A 23,242-nucleotide genomic window follows, 5' to 3' on the forward strand; every position below is an offset into this window, starting at 1 on the left:
GTGAGTACACAGTGTGTACAGTGCATATGGGCCCCCTAAGTCTCCTGCACCCTTAGCACTTCCTTAAGTTACGCTCCTGACTGAAGCTTCCATCATGATTCTTTGGATTGGATTCCATGATCTTTGAGCTGTGCCTGAACACTGACAGAGTTCATGGATCATCATCAGTCACCATGGCAGAATACGCCACAAACAGCCAAAACCTGTGAAACAGCTTGACCATTGCACGGCATTACCGGTATCTGCCAAGGTGCCATTTCATTTTTTGAACATTGTCCTTTAAAATTTCTGAAATTCTTAAATTAGAGACTTTTTATGGAAGCTTCCTGCATGAAGGAAGGGTGCAATCTGTAATTTCTATGCGACCCAACTGTCCAAATACAGACTTCATCCCCTGTGGACAAAACAGCTGCAATGACAAACCGTGGTCCTGAACAAAGCCAGCGCTGCACCGTTCCAAGCTATACTGCAGACTTGCTACTTATGGTAAATCCTGCTTATCTTCCATTTTATATGTAAGAGACACTTTAAATCCCTTTAAATGTCAGGGAACTGATTATTTCCAATCTCCGCTGTCAGACTTGAGCCCAGAGGATATCTAAAAGCCAGGGTGTAACCGTGTGCCCTGTTGCCAGGCACCGCACACCAGGGCATAGAGTTACACCCAGGTGCACAGACAGGTTAATGTTAGCAGACGCTCTTTAGCCACTTGCACACCGCTAACCAGCTAAACATTTTCTGTCGCAATCCCCTGTATTCTTGGTAAAAGGAGATCTTAAATTATTTCTGTCTTCAATGTGGAGGAATATTGTGATCTGGTTTCTGGGATAGAATCTACATGCTCATGGCCACTGCAGCTATAAATGTGAGCAAAAGGTGGAGCACTTCTCAGAAAATCTCCTTACTAGTTTTCCTGTGGGAATGCCACATGGACTAAATCAGTTTTCACACCACGAGCACTGAAATATATAAATTGCTTATTCTATCCATATCCAAAGTGTGACTAGTGGGACCTCTACTGAAGAATAGAACAATATGGCTGCAACGTCTTCATGACCTGTATCACGAATAGCAACAAAGTTCCACAACTGTTCCATCAGTGGCACTATTTCTACACTAAATCTAATGGAGCCATATTCCTTTTAGTCTACAGATGGTAAATACCTTTTTAATACAGCAATGGGATATGGTTTGGATTTGCGATCACTTTATGATCATTTTGACCTTTGGAGCTCTTGACAGTCTGGAGAATAAAGGCGTTGCATCACTGAGTTAGCACTTCCCTCCCTTCACATTTTCCCTATCAGCTAACAGCAGTAAAGGGAACTGCGGCAAGCCGCCATTCTAGTGGAACCGGTTGCAGCTCCCTGCTAAGAGAGTGGCTGTACAGGAAAAACTGAGAAGGGGACACAGATCTAAATCCATACTTCTGTACCCTCACTCTCAGGATCAAGGTTTTGGGGGGGGGGTTTTAGCCAAAGCCAGAAGTGGATAGTATAAGCATTCCCTTTATATTTCCCGTTCCTTTTCAAGCCCCTCTGGACATTGACTCAAAAAACTGCAGCATGATCTGCTGTAAAAAGCAGCTTTTCCGTAACATGGAGCCTTAGCTTTAAATGGGTATTCTGATAATAACAATTTATATAAAAAAGAACTATATAAAGTTATTAAACAACTCTCTCTACCCAGTAACATAATACAGCATTATAAGGGTTCTCTTCACACAAGTTCTGCAAGATATTGGAAGCTGATTTTGAGGCATTTCCCATTCATTTCAGGTAAAATATATGGCAGGAAGCTTCTTTTTTTCTGGTCTTCCTTTGAGAGAAATGAGGATGAGGTGGAAAACACTTCAAAATCCACTCCAAAAAACTCTGTGTGAACATACATAAGATTGATTGGAGCACTGAGCAGAGTCATTAAGTCAAGTTAGTATAGTCAGAAACATTTAGAGCCTGCATTATACTCCAGAGCTGCATTCAATATTCCACACAATTTAAAGCAGAAATCTACCAGCATTCCCTGCTGGCTCAGAGTCTGTGCAGCGCTTTATCTGAGGAGTTTCATTCTGGGAAGTATCATCTTTACACCAGACATTGCTCAGGTAACCTGACACAAGAAAAACTAACTGTTCCTGAGGGTGACACTGCAACATCAGAACCCTGCACTGATGCCAATGTGTCTTGTTCTGAGGCACTAGGAATAGTGGAGCCATACTTATCTGCAACTGCTTACACCTATTTAGCTAATGCTAAAGGACCATGATGAAATGCAATGTACCAAACTATCATTCCATAGTCCATTCGATTAGAACTTTACCTTTAAGATTAAGGTGCAATTTCTGGCCATCATTAGCCTGTCCTGAGCCTGCAGACGCCATGCTAAAAACTTCCTGCAGGATAGAGAAGAATTAGAATATATAAAAGGACTGTGTCATAAAGAAGTATGATTCGTATTACAAGGTTTCCCAATGAACAGATAACTGTCATCACACAAGCCAAGCAGAGACATAACAGTAATCATATAACCTAAAATAGGCAAAAGGAAGAAACATGTACAAAGTCCACTCAGACGATGACTCACACTCAGTTTTAATAGATCACTCTGATTCATTCAGCATCAAAGGACAAAAAAAGGGGCAAATGAGTTTTCTGAATAATTGTTTACATGGCAGGACACATAATATACAATGACAAACACCTTTACACTGTGAAAGTAATTGGAAAATAATATGAGCATCTGATATGGAGGGACCCCTTCATTTACAGGGGTCTCGCCTAATTTGTGTCTAGCTTTAACTGTATGTTATATAGAGGACACACAGTCACTTCCCTGCAGAGCCGCCATGTTCTTAGGAAAGGACTAACAATGGTGAGCACAGTGTCACTCCAAGTCACAGGTAGCACAAGATAAGCAAATGCTGATCTACAACGTAATGACCCAACCAAACAGCATCCTACAGCTCATCTTCTTGGACCTCTATAAGTGATAAGAACCACATCTGACCGTGAGCTGACCTAGCTATTATTACCTGACACCTTATATCTTAGAAGAAGGGAATTCATTAATGCTAGGCAATGTGGGCCAGTGAGACACGTAGAAGAGACTGGATTGGGAGAGAAGAGATTTTGCCATGGTATACACACAGATGGGTGACAGGTCAGATAAACCTAATAGGTGCACCTCTCATTGTGGGAGTCGCTACAATATCAAAAATGCATTTACTGCAGGCAACGCATTGAGGACTGTACTGATCGCTTCCATCGGTGAGGTGGCTTCTCTATGGCCACTTTAATACATGGAGGATTACTAGGATTTCCAATGAGAAGTATCCGCTGCTGTAATCCTACAAGGTAAATATCTGCAATGGTGACCAGACGTATATGAGAATACTGCACTCGCCCAGGTCATACCAGGAATGGCTGCAGCTTCTGGGTAACCCTGCTACTAGCATTTAACTCTTTCCTGCCTGCATTATAAACCTACTGCTCTGCTAACCGACCCAGCAACGTCAGTGTAGGGCAGACTGCTGTGAAACTACAACTCCCAGCAATCCTGGTACATAGCAGTACTACACCATAGTAGGTTCAGTGGCTGCCTAAACTGTTGCACACAATTGTTATCTGCCCTACTTCATTTGTGTCCTGCCCCCCACTGCTCTCCGCTTTTGGTCACTATGCCCCCCTTTAATTCATCATTAACCCCTCCTCGGTCTGTGTTGACATTACCTGTCTTCTTTACTTCCGCCTACTACACTTTCGATCATGTGACCGTCGGCTTTGTCAGCTGACCCGGAAGTGAGAGTGACAGTGCACCGGAAATACAGCTGGTAGCTAGCAGCTCAGCGCCGCCATGATGAATGGGGCGGATGTTGTCTATTAGTTCTATACAAATCTATGTTTCTCGCGCAGTTCCTAGTGTTTAGGGCTCATACTTGTCTTCTCCATGGACTAATGGCTGCCTGGCTTGTAGCAGCGCATTGCTACATGTATAGAAATGTTCTATATATCATGTTCTAGGGTTTAGACAGAACTTGGTAAAGTAACCTGGTATTCTTAGGTCATATCAGTTTGTGGAAACACTAGGTGACTACCAGAGTGCCTGCTATCATTCATTGGACTTGTCACTTTGCCTCCCAAACCTATTGCTGGACCATCCATGTGTGATCAGCTGAGCTCTGCAGAATTAGGTGGTGCCAAAGCTTCTTCAAATGAATATGAGCATCCGCACTAATGTGAACAAGGCTGCACTGCAGCACCAGGCACAGCATGAAACTGGGTAGCTCTAGACGGCGTTCCCAATTGGGGTGCCTTTCAGTATGGTTTCTCCAGGATACAGAAAACGCAAATTAATTTCAGCCTCCTTAAAGTATGATCTTATTCTGCAGGTGTTTAGGAGCCCAAGCCAGGTTACTCCAGTCTCATCCGTTGTGGCCTTTGGCAGACTTTTATCATTTTAATCTGCCGAAAAATCGTCATAATACATTTCTGACTGCTGCACAGTGTAGCAAGGTGTACTCTGATTTCACGTGCACATGCACGTGCTGTTTGTTGCTGGAGATGTAGCTGAATGCTGCAAGACAAGGTTCACCAGGTTTGGGTCCCTAAATCCTAGCAGTATAGGGACATGTGCTGTTGGTCTAAGGGCCCCAAACCTGGGGCATAACAGTCTATGTCCACATTCAGCCACTGTGATGTTTCTGTTATATGGAAAGTTACTGAAAGTGTCTAAGTACAGTAGGACACCCCATATGCAAGGTGCCCAAATTTGATGAGCACATAGGAAAACATCTATGTAGTTGAGAAGTGTAAGTAGCTACTGTAGTTGTATTTTTCCTTCCAGTCTGTCTACCAGGACCACTTTAACCACAGGACAAAAAAATGCATCCACGTCCTATGGTACTGGGGGCCCCCTCAGCCAACCCAGGTCCAGTGGGACATTCCCACTGTCTCACTGTTCTGGAAGGCAAGTAACGGTTTCAACTCTGTGTTCTTAGTTGAATACTATGGTGCAGCAACGAGCACTATTCAGGCTTCAGCTGATGATGTCTGCAACAGAGTTGCGATGAGTGCCGAGCCCCCGCAATCACTACAGCTGGAGCCTGCAGTCCGCTCCTTGGGAACAGTTTTAGGCTAGTATAACGGGAGAGGTGGCAACCTACTTAGAAAAAGTTTCAACTCGGCCCACAAGTGTATTAAATTGGCCCTGCTCTCTACTTGTAATGTGATAGCAAATTTTGGATACAAGGCTAAACTGCTCCCCGGACAGTCAGCATCTATGTGTTTCAGGACTAGACATCTACTTTCTTCAGGACTATATACTGTTCTTATTTTCCTAAATAGGAACCAGTCCTGTCTCAAAACACACAAATGTTTGTGCACACCTATGCGAATAAGGCTAAGGCCCCACATTGTGAAAACATAGCTTTTTTTGTTGCAGATTCTGTTGTGCTTTTTTGAGCCAAAGCCAGAAGTGCATTGAACATAAGTTAGAAGTATCATAGCTTTCTATATATTTCCCATTCCTTTTGTGGCTATTCTTGGCTTTGCCTCAAAAAAAAAACCACAAGAAATTCTTTAATAAAAAAAAAAGCTGCAACGTGGTGCCTTAGCCTAAAAGTCAAAAGAACTTATATTACATAATCCTTTGTGTCAGTTTTGTAAATAATCCCGCTTTCATTTCATCTAGGTTGCATATATTGTGCTGTATAATTTCTCACAATAGGAGGCAACATATTCAGCTATATAAAATACAGTTGCACACATAGGGCATATATGTTGGGAGATTTTACTAATGTACACAGTAGACTTGCTGCAGTGTGAACAGAGCCGTCATGGTGGGACATACTATTGGTGCAACCTATGTAGCCGCACAGGGGGCCTTGTCATCCTATCAGTAGCTTTCTCCCTGAGAACCATATATGCCTAGCTTCATGCTTACAACTGTGGACCTTATCTGTAACAGCTACTATAACCATATAAATGACATTTAATAGTTAGAAATAATAACTGGAATAATCTGTAATAAAAATGTTCACATCTGTGTCAGAGACTCCAAGCAGATTCTGTTCATATTTCACAGATGGAATAACATGGATGCCCCACTATGCTTCCTGTCAAAGGAGAGACACCATGTCCGAACTCAGTGGACCGCATTGTAAGTATAGATTGACCAGAGCAAATTTCACATATCAGTCTTGGTCCATGTGAGTGCTGAATTTCCTGGCCTGAACAATATGCCAGGAGAGGGATTCCTAGCATAACAATTAACTATGATGCTCTTAGTCCTTGCCTTCCAGTGACATATTGTAATATGGGACAGTATATCACTGCAAGACAGGACACCTGGCATCACAGATCACTATACCTCTAGGAGTCCCTCTCCTGGCATACTGTTCAGGCCAATTCAGCCAACACATGGACCAAGTTTCACAGGTGAATGTTAGTCGTGTGAATCTAAGCTAGGTCTATCTCAGTCCTATGAATTGATGGCTTGGATGTGACCTTGCCTAACAGTGATGATAATATTTCTTTCATAAATTATAAGCGTGTGTGATTTGGTCTGTACCTTCTGATTTGGAAAACAATGCAGAATATGTTGAGATTTGATTATTAGATGAAATAGTATTAGTAGAAGGTATATTATTTGTCACTAGACAAAATACATTTAATAATTATCATCAATTAACGATATATAAATTTTTATTTTTAATATAAATAAAATGACAATAATACTTCCTAGCTGCAGTATTACAGCCTACAGTATTATCTTACTGCCAGCAGGTGGCGACAACACTCAGCAGGAAGCAGGGGCGATCCTGGAGCTCTGATTGGCTGAACGGCTGGACAATCATACAAAAGATGGCGTCGTCCAAGGTGCCGCACGTTGTGGCTGATGCCGGAGCTTTCCTGAGAAATGCCGCATTGCAGGTGAGAGGAGCGGGTAACGGAGGCGGGGGGCATGGCTGTGTGGACAGGAGCTAATCCTCGTGTGTTTGTAGGAGATCGGGACTCGCATCTACACTGTGCGGGACGTGGTGAACGAGATCAGGGACAAGCCGACCAGGAGACGCCTGGCAGTGCTGCCCTATGAGCTTCTCTTCAGAGAGCCCAAACCGGAGAACATCCAGCTGGGTAAGGAGACTAGTCCTGGGCAGCTGTGGGACTACAAGGCTCAGGATTCCCAAGGGACATCGCCCATGGTGCTATAAATAAATGGACGAATATTTGCCTGGTCATTGTGCCAGTACTGTAATAGATTGGCCACCGATGGCCAGAAATACAACTCCCAGCATGCCTTGTGTGTACTGCACGTGGTGACCTAGTTAACCCATTCCTGCTGCAGTGTGTGTGTATATGTATGTATGTGTGTGTGTGTGTGTGTATATATATCTTAGTGTGGGCATTTTATGAGGCAGCGATAATTCTTGTCTGGTTTTGTTTATTGTTAATTGGGGTTGAGGGAATGATTTTTAACTTTTATGAAGAAAAAAAAATTAAATGGTTTTTGTTATTCTTTTCTTTAGGCCCCATTCACATCTGCGTTCAGGTTTCTGTTCAGGGAGTCCGCTTAGGGACCCCCCAAACAGAAACCTATGCACACTAAAAAGCGGTTACCTAAGGTAACCACACGGACTCCATAGACTATAATGAGGTCTGTGTGGTTTCCGTACGAAATGTTTGGAGAGAAAAGAGCTGCTTGCAGGACTTTTCTCTCTGCATGTTTCGTGCAGAAACCACACAGACCCTATTATAGTCTATAGGTTCTGCGGGTTTCCCAGGTAACCACTTTTTAATGTGTATAGATTTTCATTTGGGGGGTCCCAAAGTGGACTTCCCAAATGGAAACCCAAGATGTGAATGGGGCCTTAGACCTCCCTAGGGGACTTGAACCCGAGGTGGCCTCATCACCACTACAATATACTGCAATACTAAAGTATTACTGTATATTCCTAAATATGGACAATAGGCTCCTAGCTGTCATGGCTACAGGTCAGTGCCCCAGAACTGGTTCTGGGGGACAGCAATCGTGTTAAATATGATGGTGCCACCAGTGAGCAGATGCCTTGGTTAAATTTGAAGGGTTAAAGGGGTCTTCTGGCCCCAAATTGAATTTTAGGTTATTAGTATTAAAATTCAGTTTGGGACTGGAAGACCCCTTTAATGCCTCTTTTTTGATTGAAAATAACTTTTCACAATCAGTCATCAAGCAAAAGTATTACAAAGTACTGCGACGCAGCGCATATGATACACCACTTACAATACTTGCATAATAAATAAATACAATCCCATACCTCATTGAGCAGGGCAAGGCAGAGCTCCAGGAAGAAATCTCCCTAGGTGCTCCACCTCACCCCACCCCATACCAGTATTTCCTGGGCATTGCCACAGAGACCTGGTGAGTATCAGCAATGGAAAAATAGGTTGAAAATGAGGGCTTTTAAGGGCTTCCATTTGATGCCTTTGGAAATGCACCCTGATAACCTGCTGATGACTCTTCTCTCTGCTCTCATACACATAGAGAATAGTAGAGGGTACTTACAGACACTTCCGGGGTGCACCAAGATGCTAATTAGCATATAAATAAAAACTGGCTCATTCAAAAACTACTGAGGCAATTTACATACAAAAGGTATGTGTGGAATAGCCTTTCTAAAGGCTGTGCAAGTATGTGCTTAGCTAAAAATGCCCCTTTAATATGTGGGCATTCCGTGTCACAGAAAAGCTGGGTGTGAACCATTGTCAACCATCAAGAGTCTTTACCAACTTACTTCACCTCTATACTTTTGGGTTGACAGGGAATGTGTCATAATGTGAACATGTAGATGTTGCGTGCTGGTTGTCATATAATGGATTTCTAGCAATCGTGTCTATTTTATGTTCTATAGTGACTGATTTCTCTAAGAAGACTGGAGATTATGTCAGCCTCTCTGCCACTGACATCAAGGTCCTTGCTCTCACCTACCAGCTTGAGGTTGAACATGTTGGTTCAGAACATATTAAAAAGGAGCCAAAGGTGAGTAATTGTCCTGAAATTCCCAGAGACCCTATTCTTGTAGCACTGCCCTGATATAGATATGGCCACTGTTTACCAATCTTCAGCTATATCAATAACGGTTATACATGCGGAGCCATTTTGAGAGTTTTGTTTACAGTTGATCCTATTTAAGCCATGGATTTCCACTCAAAAAACTTATATTCTATCCAAGGGTGATAGATGTCAATGGGTAGGTCTGACCCCAGGACTCATCCTGTTTATTGAACGGGAACATCTTCCTTACAAAGATGGTAGCATTGAGGAAGAGTTGTGAAGGGGAAATGTGCCATAGCTATGAAATGCTTTACCAAAAGTGTCAGTGCTGTGAGACCTCTCATGGGTGGCTGTTACTCTATTTAAGGGCTCGTTCACGGGGCAATAGGGAGTGGATTTTGGCGCTGAATCCACGTCATAATCTGCCCCCTCACGATAGAGGTCTATGTAGAAGCGAGCTGCCCTTTCTTCAGGCGGATTCCACGGCTGATTCAGCCACAGCGTCCGCCTCGCGGCAGCACCCTCCGGACTGGGCCCATACATACTAGGCCTACTCCGGAACGGGAAGCCGCAACAGTCAAGGCAGGCGTATTTTGGCCCTATCCTGATGCGGCTTTCCGTGTCAAAATTAAGAACAAAATATGCCTCGTGTGAACTAGCCCTAAAGGTTATTCCCATCTCAAAAATCCTATCTATACTGCTAGTTTGTTTTTGTGCTATGTGAAATTATTCCTCCCATTGTTTACACAGTGTTTCCATAGAGCTGAACCTGTGTGATAAGACAGGACAGATGACATCACTCACTGTTATCTACAGCTCAGTTAATTGCAGTTTGCTAATAAAGCCTTGTCTGTTATATCTCTATGTGAACACACTGATAACACTGAGTCTCTAGCAGTATGTGCATATTATTGTGATTACTAGAATTATAATATAAATGCAGATGAAATAAGTATTGTGATACATCAGTGTCCTGTTCCGCAAGCTGGGGGTGAGGCGGCTTTGACTGTTTAACCCCTAGACATGGTTAATCTGCCTTTTCACATCACTCTGTTTAAGGTGATTGCAGCCTCTGATTTATAGCTACTCCTGCAGGAGTGAGAAGTGCCTCCATCTCCTTTCTGAAGTTACACTTTGATAAGGGAAGCCTTCAGGACTTCTGTCTACAAAATGTAACCCTTTACAGTGATCTTTGAAGGGAAAGATTCTTTCCATTCACATTTGTACTAGCAGAGCTTTCTCCCCTACCAGCCCCTACCATCACCTAGTTCCTGGATGTTTGCTGTGTCTCAGCAGAGAGCCTAGTTAGAGATAACACAAGCAGTTTACAGTCATCTACTACACTAAACTAGTTAAGTTACACACGGACTAGAGGTCCAGAAAACAAGCCATACTGCATATAAAACCCCATTTTTTTTGTTGAAAATCTATATAAAGTGTAGCCCCTGTGATTAGAAAATCTAATTTAAATATATTTACCGTATTTTTCGGACTATAAGACGCACCGGACCATAAGACGCACTAAGGTTTTAGAGGAGGAAAATAGGGGAAAAAAAAATTTTAAGGAAAAAAAATTGGTGAAATATTTAATAACCTAATAATATAATATTTCACCAATGTAAATAGAACCGGGGGCTTTCGGACACAGGGATACCAAATGTGTATGTGTTTCACAGTAATGTTTTTGTTTTATATGTATTCTAGGGATATGGGGGTGATTTGAACATATCTATCTATCTAATCTATCTGTCTGTCTGTCTCTCTATCTAATCTCATCCATGGATGGAAAGAGACACCCTGCAGTGAAGCTATGCAAGAAGAGAAAAAGGGGCGGGCCAGACGGGTGAAGGAGGTGTGGTTTTCTAAGCAAACTTGAAAACACGCCTCTTTCACCCGTCTGGCTCGTCCCCCCTTCACTGCCTCTCAGATCTTGCTCCTGCAATGAAGCCACACAGGCAGGGAAGTAGGGGCGGGCCAGACGGGTGAAGGAGGCGTGGTTTCAAGCTTGCCGAGAAAACCACGCCTCCTCCTCCCGTTTGGCCCGCCCCTCCTTCCCTGTCTGTGTGGCTTCATTGCCAGAGCCAGATCTGAGAGGCAGTGAAGGAGGGGCGGGCCAGACGGGAGAAGGAGGCGTAGTTTTCTCGGCAAGCTTGAAACCACGCTTCCTTCACCTGTCTGGCCCGCCCCTACTTCCCTGCCTCTCATATCTCGCTCCTGCAAACACGCGACACAGACAGGGAAGGAGGGGCAGAGCAGGCAGGCACCGTGCTGCTCTCCTTTTGATTCTCATAGACAGGACACAGACGCTGCACACGCTGCATTCGGACTATAAGACGCGCACACATTTTCCTCCCATATTGGGAGGAAAAAAAGTGCGTCTTATAGTCCGAAAAATACGGTATGTGCAATAGTATACATAAAAACTATTTTGTTTTAGGTAAAGGAAGCAACATTTACATTTTATACCATTCTTCTACTTTTAGTGGAAAAAAAATATTCACCTTATTTAACAAATAAGAATAGTTATTTCAAGCCTTATGTGTCCTGAAAATAAAACATGGTAAAAATAGTTGTGATATGCAAAGTCATTAAAAAAGATATTGCTGTATAAAGCAATGCATACAAAAGTGCTAAATTTGGCCTGAGCATTGAGGCATCAATGACACTTGGTCATGAAAAGGGTTAATAAGGAATACAGGAAGTGAGAAGAGGAGACAACAGGCAGAGCTGCTGAAACTGGGAGAGGGAAACCCCCCTTTAAACTTACAGCAAAACTGATACAACTCTTCCACATGGTGCAAGGGTTGTGCATGACATCTGTCCCTTTGTCGTGGTTGTCTCCAAGACCCAGCACTAGGCTCCACAACTTGTATACATTCTACTTTAGAGTGTTCCTTTAAGGCACTGAGAAGGACTAAACAAATCATATTTTGCTCGGCATGAGTCTCTGTTACACTATAATTGAGATATTTGTATGTTTTAGGTCTCTGTCAGCACCACAGCTCAACATCCAGAGACTCCAGTCAATGTGGCCGGCTTCCATTTTCCCTCCAAGGTAAGCTTTAACTTTCTATAATAGAATGAGCGTGATTATTAGAGATAAGTGAGTAGTACTCGATCGAGTAGGTATTCGATCGAATACTACGGTATTCGAAATACTCGTACTTGATCGAGTACCACTCGTTATTCGAATGTAAAAGTTCGATGCAGAACCAGCATTGATTGGCCGAATGCTATACAGTCGGCCAATCAACGCTGGTTCATCTCCTACCTTTAGAAGTCTTCTCCGTGCAGCTTCCCCGCGGCGTCTTCCGGCTCTGAATTCACTCTACCAGGCATCGGGCCTGGGCAGAGCCAACTGCGCATGTCCGCTTGTAGGACGGGCATGCGCAGTTGGCTCTGCCCAGGCCCGATGCCTGGCAGAGTGAATTTAGAGCCGGAAGACGCCGCGGGGACGCTGCAAGGAGAAGACTTCTCGGAGGATCCAGCCCGACCCTCACTCGTGGACTTAGTAAATATAATTTGATGAACGTTGCCTACCCCTGAAACGAGCATTTTCCCCCCATAGACTATAATAGGGTTCGATATTCGATTTGAGTAGTCGTATATTAAGGGGCTACTCGAAACGAACATCGAACCTCGAACATTTTACTGTTCGCTCATCTCTAGTGATTATGTAGACATGCATAAAAGAAAATCTTTCACCTTTGCATAAATTCATATCATCTGACGTCAGCTACATATTGTAGGGCTCCTTCTGATTAAACACCAGGGCATTGGCTTCTGCTACTTATATCATGCCATTGACTGTAAGTTAGGTCAGGCTGAGCCAGAGGCTTTGTGTCCTGGGGACAAAGCCACTCTATTGTAGTCTGTAATGTGGGCTCCCAACCACCAGACCTCACGATATTGTGCATGTTGGGGGATATGAATTTCAGCACTAATAGAAGTAAAGAAAGGTAATACTGTACATGATGGCTCCAGTTTATGGTGGCTTATCCACCCGACAGGTTCCCTTTAAGGAAGATATGCTGATATTTTAGTTGATGGAATATGGAAGATATAAGAGAAATAAACTTGCGTAATAATTCTTACATAAGAGAGGGTTTAGCAGGTGCTGCTACTAGATCTTGAATACTACAGTAATGGTATTTACTTCATCACCAGTCCACAGGTAAAAAAGAAGATTTGCTGAAGACACAGCTAACAGAGGAGACTAAAGACTGTGCAGAGAACAGAGAGTTTAATTCCTTTTTCTTCTGGAGAAGTCCCTTGCCGAGCATCGAGGATGATTTGCTGGAGCTGATGGTATGTCTTGGAAGAGATTTAAAGCGCAGTTATGTGCTGGTTATGCTTTGACCATAGCATGTGTGTTCGCAGAGGTTTTGTTTTAATAGAGATATGGGTTCTCCACGGGATCCTGGTGTAGTGTAGGTTTCCTTTCATATAAACTCGGCATTAGATGCATTTTACTACTGTTGGGCAATATATATAGCGTCATGTAGCAACACTACATGCTGTTACAGCCAACATACAAAGAACCATTGACTGAGTGTGAATTCACTTGCAGTTACCCAGTGCGGTATATACACTTTCATTGTTGATGAATAGTGTCACAGCTGTACGTAATAGACACTTCTGTATGGTCCTTGTCTAACATATATATATATATATATATATATATATATATATATATATATATATATATATATATATATATATATATATATATTATTTTTTTTTTTTTTTTTTTTTTTTTTTCTTCTCTTGTACCCCTGCAGAATGCCCAGTCAGTGTCTGTAACAAGCTCAAAGGAAGCACCTCTGTCCAATGAACAGGACCATGTAGCAGATAAATCTACTGAGGAGGAGGAAGAAGAAAATCAGGATGATGAAGAGGACGAGGAAGATAGTGATGATGATGACGGAGGAGGCTGGATTACACCCAGTAACATCAAACAAGTACAACAGGACATGGGAAGTCGGGAGGTTCCAGTTAATGTAGTAGTCGGCTGCTTGACCACAGACTTTGCTATGCAGGTATGAACAGCAAAATGGTCCAGATTCTCAACCAGCAATGAGTTTGTTTGGGGTTTTTTGTTTTGTGTGTGTGGGCCTATAATTAAACTTTATTTTTTACTAGAGAGCCTTAATATGTATTAAGCCCAAAACTTAAAATCCTTACAGATATTACATTTGTTTGTAGACAATACAAAATTAATGGCAGTAATAAAAATACAAATATTACAGCAGCATTGTAAATGGCATAAGGTCCTATCTAAATGTGGTAGCTCTCATGATAGATGGACTTTTATAAGCTTGATCAATAACTGTATACAAAGAACCTCAAATTTATATGTATAGATTACTAATAGTAGTACATTTCTGTGTGTACATATGTCTTGGTGCTGTTTAGAGTGTACCTTGATGATAAATTAAAGGTACTTGTAGCTTGACATTACCATTTGGATTTTATGAGTCTGTGGCTGGGGTTATAACCCAAAAGTAGTGCCCGTGCTAGATTTGATTTTTTTTCTTTAATGTCAACTCGTGTTTTCTTCTCCAGAACGTGCTCATACAGATGGGGCTGCATACTCTCTCGGTGGATGGAATGCTGATCCGCCAAACCAGGAACTACATTCTGCGCTGTCATGGCTGCTTCAAGTGAGTGGATAAAAACTTGGTAAAACTGAATATTACTTACACTATGCTCACATCTGTGCTGCTGTGTCTGTTATTCTGGTCCATTAGAGGACCAAAACAATGGCACACAGAGCGGTACAAAAGCGGACATCAATGGTGCCTAGTGGATCTCATTGACTATATTGGGGTCTGTCAGGTGTCCATTCTTTTAAACTGAAATCACCACATGAAAAAATTGTTCTTGAAACATTTTCATCGATCAAATTTTTCAAATGGAGACTACGATGAAGATGTGAACCCAGCCTTAGGCTATTGTAAAATGTGTGTTGTGGTCCATTATGCTTTATGGCTTACTTGTTTTGCATAGGCTAGATTATGAGCCACAGTGTGAATGTGCCTTTGTATCCTCTTCAACTTTTTCTCAGTGAATTTATGCTGGCTAGACTCAACTTGTATTCTTTATGTGTTCCCTCCGTTGTGATGAGGTGTCACAAACCGTAGATAAGAGGCAAATACCCTTACAGTCCTGGCTCTAGGAATTCGCCATTCATAATGGGTGATGCTCAGTCATTATAACTGCTTCTCTCTTATTTCAGGACTACAGCAGATATGTCTAAGTTGTTCTGTCCTAACTGTGGCAATAAGACTCTGAAAAAGATCGCCGTGTCTGTGAATGAAGATGGTGGTCTTCACATGCATTTTTCACGAAATCCTAAAGTTTTCAATACTCGTGGAATGCGGGTAAGACCTGTGAAAGTAATAGAAAATTATTGTATACTTGAGCATACCCTACAAGTGTAAGGGATGGTTCACACGGGGCAAGAGGGGCCGATTTTGGCGCGGAATCCCCGTCATAATCCGCCTCCTCACAATGGTGGTCTATGTAGACGGCTAATTAGCTGCCCTTTCTTCAGGCGGATTTCGCAGTTGAATCAGCCGTGGTGTCTGCCTCGCGACAGCACCCTCCGTACAAGGCCCATTCATTTGGGCCTAATCCAGAGCGGAAAGCCAATATGCACACCCGTAATTGCATGTGAACTAACCCTAACGGTACAAAGACAGTCTGTACAGATGCGGTTGTATGCATTTATGGTGTTGCACATATGATTATAGCAAGCAGTTTGGGTCTCATTTCAGGGCTCCAGATGGCAACCAAGGATTTGCAAAAGGGATAAAGACTTTTTAATTTAGCTCTTTGCTAGTTTGAAAGAAATTTATTTATTTTTTAAATTTTTTTTTTTTTTTTTTTTTAAATATAGCAGCAGTCATTTCTAGCAGCAAGTCTGTTAAGTTTGGAAGTTTGCTGTGCAATGTGTTTAGGGCTCCAGCTGCTGTGGTCCAGGTACTGTGCAGGAAGTGTGGGATGATGTTGTAGGTTGGTGAATGTCTCTGTGTGATGTGAGACAAAGTAAAGCCTAGACAGGCAGTATGATTTAGGTCTGAGGGCTGCTTAACCTATTGGTTCTGCTAGGAGTCACATTAACTGCTTCCTCAAGTAAGAAGATCCCCATAGCTCTGACTCGACATTGAATCTATCTGGGATTACATCTGGGAACAGAAAGAGTTCACCAAGATGCATCCTAGTTTAAATAGAAGAATTGGTGCTGTATTGAAGGCAAAGGATGGTTACACCAAATATTCATGTCATTTAGAATTCTCTTTTGTCCCTTCACTTAATAGTTTATTTTTTCAATTAACACTTCAATATATGACAAGCGCATATTGTGCACTATTACTGTGCAGCATTTTATTCCCACGCCTGCCCAAAGATTTTGCATAGTACTGTTTAAATAAATTGAATTTCTAGTTATAAAATTTAAATACATATTTGGCTCCTATATTTGTCAGTTTAGGAGCCAATAATTTCTAGGTCTTGAGTTTTTCTTTTTTTCTAGAGCTCTGTGTGTTATACTGAAAAAAAAGTGAACTTTCTTCTATACCTCTATCCAATGTAAATTCTTAAGTAAGGCAAGAACAGTCAGTCCAGTCAATTGGGCACCATCACAATTGAATGCACAGTTGTTTTTCTGCTGCTGTTTGATGAATGACTTCTAAATTTGTTGCAGAGCTTATGTTCACTATGAACTAGTGCTACGCTTATAGGTTATTAATATAGAATTTCATCTATATGTCAGGGTTTAGGGTTTTTTATCTCTTGATGACTGCTGGTGTGGGGTAGTACAGTGTAGTCTGCTTTCAAAAGTAACACGTCTGTGCAAGTGATGTGGCTGGCATGAAGGCAATTTTTCAAATAACCTAATAAATTCTGTGTAGCACAAATGACTAGTAACATGTCTTCACTGTCCATCTGTCTTCTTGCAGTATTCGTTGCCAGCTCCACAAGGTGGAAAGCATGCATCAAATCCACATCTAGTGTGTGATCAACAGTTCCCCCAGCAGCGTCTATCCAAAAAAGCAAGATCCAAAACAGACGTCTTCAACCCAGATTACATTGCTGGAGCATCACCATTTGCTGAAAACGACATATATAGTCGAGCAGCTAATCTGAATATCCGAGATGGAGCAATAGGAGCTGGACGAAGACGGGTGAACCCTAATGCACCCCGAAAAAAAGGAACAAAGAAGAGATGAAGGATGTAACAAGCATCAATCTGAGGACATTTATTTATAATGTGCCTTAACATCAGACTGGTTCGTGGTAGAATTCTTGGAGGAATGGACAGAATATATGAATTGTCCAACAATTACATACAGATATAAATATGAAGCAAAGCAGTCTCCCACGAGTGGATGTTTCCCAAAGCCAGGGCAAAATTCAAATGACTATTACGAGGCTGCTGAACAAATATTTGTGTCCTGGTGTATTCTCTGTCACCAAAACCCAGCACATCAACCCAGCCCTGAAGGTAGGTTGTGGTCACATGAATCATGAATTGGTGCCCCGTTGCAGGGTGTTGCGTGGAGTAATGGCATTGCTCTAAACAGCTTCTTTGCGTATTTACAAAAACCGCAATAGCTCCGCAGCAGATGCACCAATTCACCAGCAGAAAACATAACTTAGGGTCACCTGAATCAAATTCTGTGGGCTTGGGTGACGGATTTCCTTTAAGGAAAATACCAGCTTTAAACAAATTGATTTATTATGAAACCTGTCATGTGACTTGGTATTAAAATCTGGAAATTCTTCAGCATGTGTTTTTGTTTTTTAACTCTTTGCTTTCTACCTACGTATTTATACATCTGGAAAGGGTGGCACATTGGTAGCAGAGGACGTATGTAGTACATCCGTGCTACTAATGCAAATTTCTCAGAATCTTTAAAATGATACCAAGATCATCATGATAGCCCTTACAGATCTGATCTCACCAATTTTTCTGTTGCTAATAAATAAATTTTGACTTGCTGTTTACAATTCTGTCTGAGGCTATGGACACTAAGGAGCAGTCTCCTCCTCCCTCATCCATTGCTGATAATGTTATGCTAGAAGTTACTATACAAATGCTAACAAATACCTGAATAAAGCTTCTGCTGTCTGTGACGAATACCCCATATTATTATTAATACCTGTATCTACTTTCCAACTACACAAGCAGCCAAAATTAGATGTAAGTACATAGATTTTTCTTACATTGTAAATGGTGAGATTTTCAGGATCCTCAGTCTTTTGCACACAGCAATATTTTGAGACATGCCCCTACACTTGCTGAGATAAGCAAAGCTGAATAGAGTCAATCTACAGAGGGACTTCCTTAGAAACAGTTTTAGCATAGTTACAAGGTTAACATCTGTCTCTACCTCATTGGAAAAAAAAAAAAAACCTGTGTAATTTTAAGTGATATTTGCTGCATTACCTTGGGTAAGGTTAAGACCCCTTGCAGATGGCTGTGGGCTGGCTAATGGCTGTGATTGTACAGCACAGCTGGTGCAGAGCCAGTACATGGATGTCATCTGTGCGCCGGCCATGCTTCTACGGCTCCATTCATTCAATGAATGAGACACAAAACCGGACAGGAATAGGACCTGTCCTGAGTTTTGCAGCCCAGACAGTTGGCCTGCACATTGATCTGTGTAATTTACGGGTTTATGCGTGTGCCAATAGAAATGTATGGGTCAGTGTGCTATCTGGGTAAAACCCGGATAGCACACTAAACTCTCCCATGGCCGTCTGCAAGAGGCTTAAGTGATAGGAGTGATCAAAGCATAGTGGTCCTCATAGTGGATAAAAACCCTCTGAATGCCAACGTATGGCATAGGTCATCAACAAATTATCAGAAGATATTTGGTGACTGTGTTTCAGATTGGCCAGTAGGTGTCACTAAACCATTCTGGGCCTGCTATCACAGTATACAATGGATTATCATGACTTCACCTATTTCTATTAGACTGTTCTCTGCTCAGGATCCTGGAGGGGTAATAATACAGCCCTATTCTAGATGTGATGTGGGTCAATTCTTGTTCAGCACAGCAGAGTCTATGAAATTACATCAGGCCCTCAACATTTCACCTACTTCAATACTTTTAAAGGGAGTTTGTAAGCAGGAAAATGGTAATTAAAGTAATCCCTGTACCTTGTAGTGCTCTCTACAAACTTTCCATATATGTCTTTGTTATTCGGCATTGCAGCTCCATTATTGAGAAAATTGCTACTTAGTGCAAATTAGATGAAAAGGGCATTTGGGGCAGTTCTTTTCTTCCCTGGGCTTAACATTGCACTGTACTGTAGATTAAAGGGGCTCTGTCATTGGGAAAAGTCATTTTTAGCTAAACACATCCTTGCATAGGCTTTAGAAAGGCTATTCCACACCTACCTTTAATATGTAGATTGCCTCAGTGGTTTCTGAATAAGTCCATTTTTATTCATATGCTAATGAGCTTCCAGCCAGCACAGGAAGTTCCCAGCAGCACTCGTCTCTTCTATTATTTTCCTATGTGTGTGAGGCAAACAGGAAGCTGAGTCATCAGCAGCAGCAGCCTCCCATAGGAAACAACAGGAGAGGTGTGCACGATGTATCATGCACCAGACTAATTAGCATATGAATAAAAACAGACTTATTCAGAAACCACTGAGGCAATCTACATACTAAAGGTAGGTGTGGAATAGCCTTTCTAAAGCCTATGCAAGGATGTGATTAGTTAAAAATGACTTTTCCCAATGATAGTGCCCCTTTAACTCCCATACCGGCATTGCAAAGTTTTGGATTTTTTTAAGGGGTTAAAATGTAAATAAAACTGTACAAACTTGGTATCCCCGTAATCATACCGACCCATAGAATACAGGTGACATGTCATTTAGCTGTACAGTGAATGCCATAAAAATGAAGCCCATAAGAAATCACAGACAAACAGTTTTTCTTCAATTCCACCCCATTCACAATTTTTTTTTTTTTTTTTTCTCCCCAGCTTCTCAGTACATTGTACTGAGTAATAAATGGTACTATTTGTCAGGCCAACATTAAGCCGTCATATGGCTCTGTGAACAGACAAATGGGAAAGTTATTGGATATGGAAGGTGGGTGTCAAAAACAAAAACTGAAAACAGCCTGTGGTGGAAAGGGGTTAATGCTATGCCCACGGTGGCATGAATCCCCATGCAGGATCAGATTACCTGTTGTTGCTTTACTATGTGTGCAGGCATGCACTAGACCTTCTGCTGGTAATCCACTTTAATTCCCAAAAATGTAAAATTAAAAAAAAAAAAAAAAAACTCACCCGAGGATTATTAAAGGGGTGATCCCAGAAACTTAACCATATTTAGATTTATAGACAATTACAATTTAAACATTTTTGCAAATATAACGAAGTAAAACATTTAATTGTTTAAGGCCGGGGCTCCACGGGACGTAAATGCCGCGATTTGCCCACAGCGGAGACGCTGCAGGAAAAATCGCGGCGTTGTACAGTGCAGGCAAAGTGGATGGGATTCATGCGAATCCCATCCCCACTTTGCGGAAAAGATTGCAGCGCGGACACACTGCGATTTGCAAAGCTGTTGCGGCTTTGCAAATCGCAGCATGTCAATTATATCTACGGAAATGACGGCGGCTTTCCCATAGACATAATGTTAAGAGAAAGTCCACAGAGGAAAACTCTGAACTTTCACTTAAAAGCGCTGCAGAAAGAAACGCAATGCGTTCACGCAGCGGTTCTTCCAGCAGCGCTTTAGTGCTGCGGATATGGCCCATGGGGCCTCTACCCTTAAAGAGTAAAATTAGTAGTGAAAGTCTTCTGTATTTCTCTGTTGCTTCTGGCCCTGCAAGCAGGACATTTCTCTCCACATTTTTCAGGTAAAAACCCAACAGACTCTGGCGAAACCGTTTTTTTTTTTTTAACCGGACATGCAGGACTTTGTGTCCGGTTTAAAAAAAACTGTTTCACCGCGGAGCGCGCAAAATGCTCACCGGCGCTCACAGCCAGATTCGGTCTGACAGGTTTCCGTCTTCTGCATGCAGAAGACGGAAACCTCATAACGTAGACCCGAACACTAGTATGAACCCAGCGTAATCTATGCTTTTTAAGTGGATTGGGTTCCTTTTTTTTTTTAGGGTCCCCAAGCGGACACGAAGAATGGAAACCTGAGCGCAGCAGTGAATCTAACGTAAGTGTTGTTGTTACTGGTGAATGTTGTTACAGCAAATATTGAAAGGGCGGTGGAGTAACAGATTGTCACTATGAATAAGGCAGCAGCTATATGTAGCCAGTAGGAGTACTGTGTCAGGTCTCCTCATATAAGTCACAGTGACTCAGCATGAGGCTGTGGCGTGCCAAGAGTACTCATTCCTGATATTATACACTATGTTTACTATAAACGTATTATTATTCAGTACTATTCATTAACTTAATAGTAGACTACAGCAACTCAGTATTAATTGGGAAAGGTCTATAGGCCTACTACATATACAGTATATCATAGAAAAATAGTTAGATAGTTGGGAACAACTGCACAGGTACATTTAAAGGGATTTTGTATTGAGGCATTTGCTGTGAATATTCAGAAAATGTCAGATAGATCCTGGTCCTGTCCTTCCTTATCTTCGAGAATTGGAGTCCCCTGGCGCCCATCCCATGGGTGCAGCGAGTGGAGAGGTGGCTGCACATTCATGGCTTCCTCCATTTACTTGAAAATTCAGAAAACTGCTGACTGCACTTGTCTCTATTCATAACTCTAGAAGCCTCTTCACTCACTACAAGAATACAAGCATGCAAAGTCAGAAGGCCCACATTTTCAAGATGGTTAGAGGTCTGAAAGGTGGGTCCCTTTTAGACTGTTCATGTACTTGCATGTATATGTTTGGACCCCCAGCGTATGAGTAGCTCTGAGTAGCTCTAGCTTATAGAGGAAGGTCATGTGCTGAGGACTTTGTATAACCTGCATATCTTACATATATCTTGTTTCCCTGAAGTAAGACATCCCCTAAATATAAGACCTAGTGCAATGTTTTACAAACTAAAAAATATAAGGCCTCCCCTGAAAATAAGACCTAGCAAACATTGCTACAGTCAGAATGCCGCACCTTCGCACGCCCTCCAAACATTAGCATTCTGATTTTTTTTTGATTTTTTTTTTTTTTAAATGTTTTTACCAGCACCTTGCATTTGCTGTGTAAAGAACATATAAAAGAAAGCATTGCAACTGCTGTGTATGCAGAGGAGAGCCTGCGCTGCCACCGTGCTGTATCCACTGCCCTGCTGCTGTGGGATGAGTTGCGCTGCAAGATCAGCGGCGGCGAGCTCTCCTTTGCATACACAGAACACCACGCACAGCGTTCCCCGGAGGCAGCAGTGGTGGTTGCACTGCTTTCCCTTTATATGTTCTTTGCACAGGAAACACAAGGTGTTTATATAATCAGATAACGCTAATGTTTAGCGAGGGGAGCAGGAAAAATAAGACAGCCCCCAAAAATGAGACCCAGGTCATCTTTAGGTCCAAAATTTAATATAAGACAATGTTTCATTTCCGGGGAAACACGGTAGTCACATGAATGACTTTTTAAAGGGATTTTATCATTAAAAAAAAAAGTTTTTAAACTAAAAGCACATAGGAATAGCCTTTAGAAAGACTAATCATCTCTTATCTATATTTTGCAGGTCCGCACCTCCGTTTTCAAGTTCTTCATCTTTTATTCTTTATGCTAATTATGCTCCGAGAGCATAGGGGGCGCTCTCACCTTATGATCGCTTCCAGCGCCGCCTCTGTCTTCTCTTCCTGATGTCTCCGTCCTCTTCACAGCTTCTGCAGCCGAGTACCGTTTCGGGAATCGAAATCCTGCACGTGCATTCGGCTCTGCCACTTGGGTTCGTAGTGAAGAGGAGGAGAAAAAGCTCTGCAGTAAATATTGTGCAGTTCTGTGACATCAGGGTTGGTTACCTTGTGGAGCACAACCAGGTTGTACTTGGACACAGCTCTTGTACACACCTATAGAGATGCATAATGCCCTTCATTTAAGGAGTAGCTTCCATTATATATTTAGCTGATATTTTAAATACAGTATATTTTATATATTAAGTTTGCTATTTAAAACCCTTTTAACTAAAATTTATTTTCTACAATTTTAATGGTGCTGTTGTTTTCAATTTTAGATCTTGGTCACATCCTGCCAGCTTTGATGATG

At 42.0% G+C, this 23,242-nt stretch overlaps 3 protein-coding genes across 4 annotated transcripts in view; 1 reads left to right on the top strand and 2 right to left on the bottom strand.

Annotated features, from left to right (window-relative positions):
* Nucleotides 1-3,786, bottom strand: part of WWP2 (WW domain containing E3 ubiquitin protein ligase 2) — a 35,505-nt gene extending 31,719 nt beyond the window's left edge. Inside the window, exons 1-2 of the mRNA XM_075282009.1 lie at nucleotides 3,729-3,786; nucleotides 2,320-2,392 (exon numbers count right to left, since the gene is read on the bottom strand). Coding sequence (XP_075138110.1) covers nucleotides 2,320-2,380 — 61 coding nt within the window. The 5' untranslated portion in view covers nucleotides 2,381-2,392; nucleotides 3,729-3,786. The remainder of the gene's footprint in view (nucleotides 1-2,319; nucleotides 2,393-3,728) is intronic.
* NFAT5 (nuclear factor of activated T cells 5) overlaps nucleotides 1-23,242 on the bottom strand; it is a 380,479-nt gene that overhangs the window by 246,565 nt on the left and 110,672 nt on the right. The window lies entirely within an intron of this gene.
* Nucleotides 6,854-22,785, top strand: NOB1 (NIN1 (RPN12) binding protein 1 homolog). Of its 2 annotated transcripts, XR_012717205.1 has the most exons (12): nucleotides 6,854-6,929; nucleotides 7,001-7,133; nucleotides 8,888-9,015; nucleotides 12,014-12,085; nucleotides 13,198-13,338; nucleotides 13,812-14,069; nucleotides 14,596-14,693; nucleotides 15,269-15,413; nucleotides 16,995-17,539; nucleotides 21,176-21,228; nucleotides 21,800-21,879; nucleotides 22,719-22,785. XR_012717205.1 is itself a non-coding variant. In XM_075280607.1 (9 exons), exons 1-9 carry the CDS (start codon nucleotides 6,861-6,863, stop codon nucleotides 17,262-17,264), a joined length of 1,314 nt encoding a protein of 437 aa, XP_075136708.1. In that variant the 5' UTR covers nucleotides 6,854-6,860; the 3' UTR covers nucleotides 17,265-17,816. The 2 variants fall into 2 exon arrangements, 1 of the variants encoding a protein (XP_075136708.1); XM_075280607.1 differs by lacking the exons at nucleotides 21,176-21,228; nucleotides 21,800-21,879; nucleotides 22,719-22,785 and having other exon boundaries at nucleotides 16,995-17,816.

Source organism: Leptodactylus fuscus, chromosome 7 (assembly GCF_031893055.1).
Source record: "Leptodactylus fuscus isolate aLepFus1 chromosome 7, aLepFus1.hap2, whole genome shotgun sequence".
In the NCBI taxonomy this organism is placed as follows: Eukaryota; Metazoa; Chordata; class Amphibia; order Anura; family Leptodactylidae; genus Leptodactylus; species Leptodactylus fuscus.

Excerpts from the sequence above, each read along its gene's own strand:
- NOB1 (XM_075280607.1), top strand. The coding sequence starts at position 6,861 with ATGGCGTCGTCCAAGGTGCCGCACGTTGTGGCTGATGCCGGAGCTTTC. Across the intron at positions 6,930-7,000 it reads TGAGAAATGCCGCATTGCAG|GAGATCGGGACTCGCATCTA; the intron begins GTGAGAGGAGCG and ends GTGTGTTTGTAG. Across the intron at positions 12,086-13,197 it reads GCTTCCATTTTCCCTCCAAG|TCCACAGGTAAAAAAGAAGA; the intron begins GTAAGCTTTAAC and ends CTTCATCACCAG.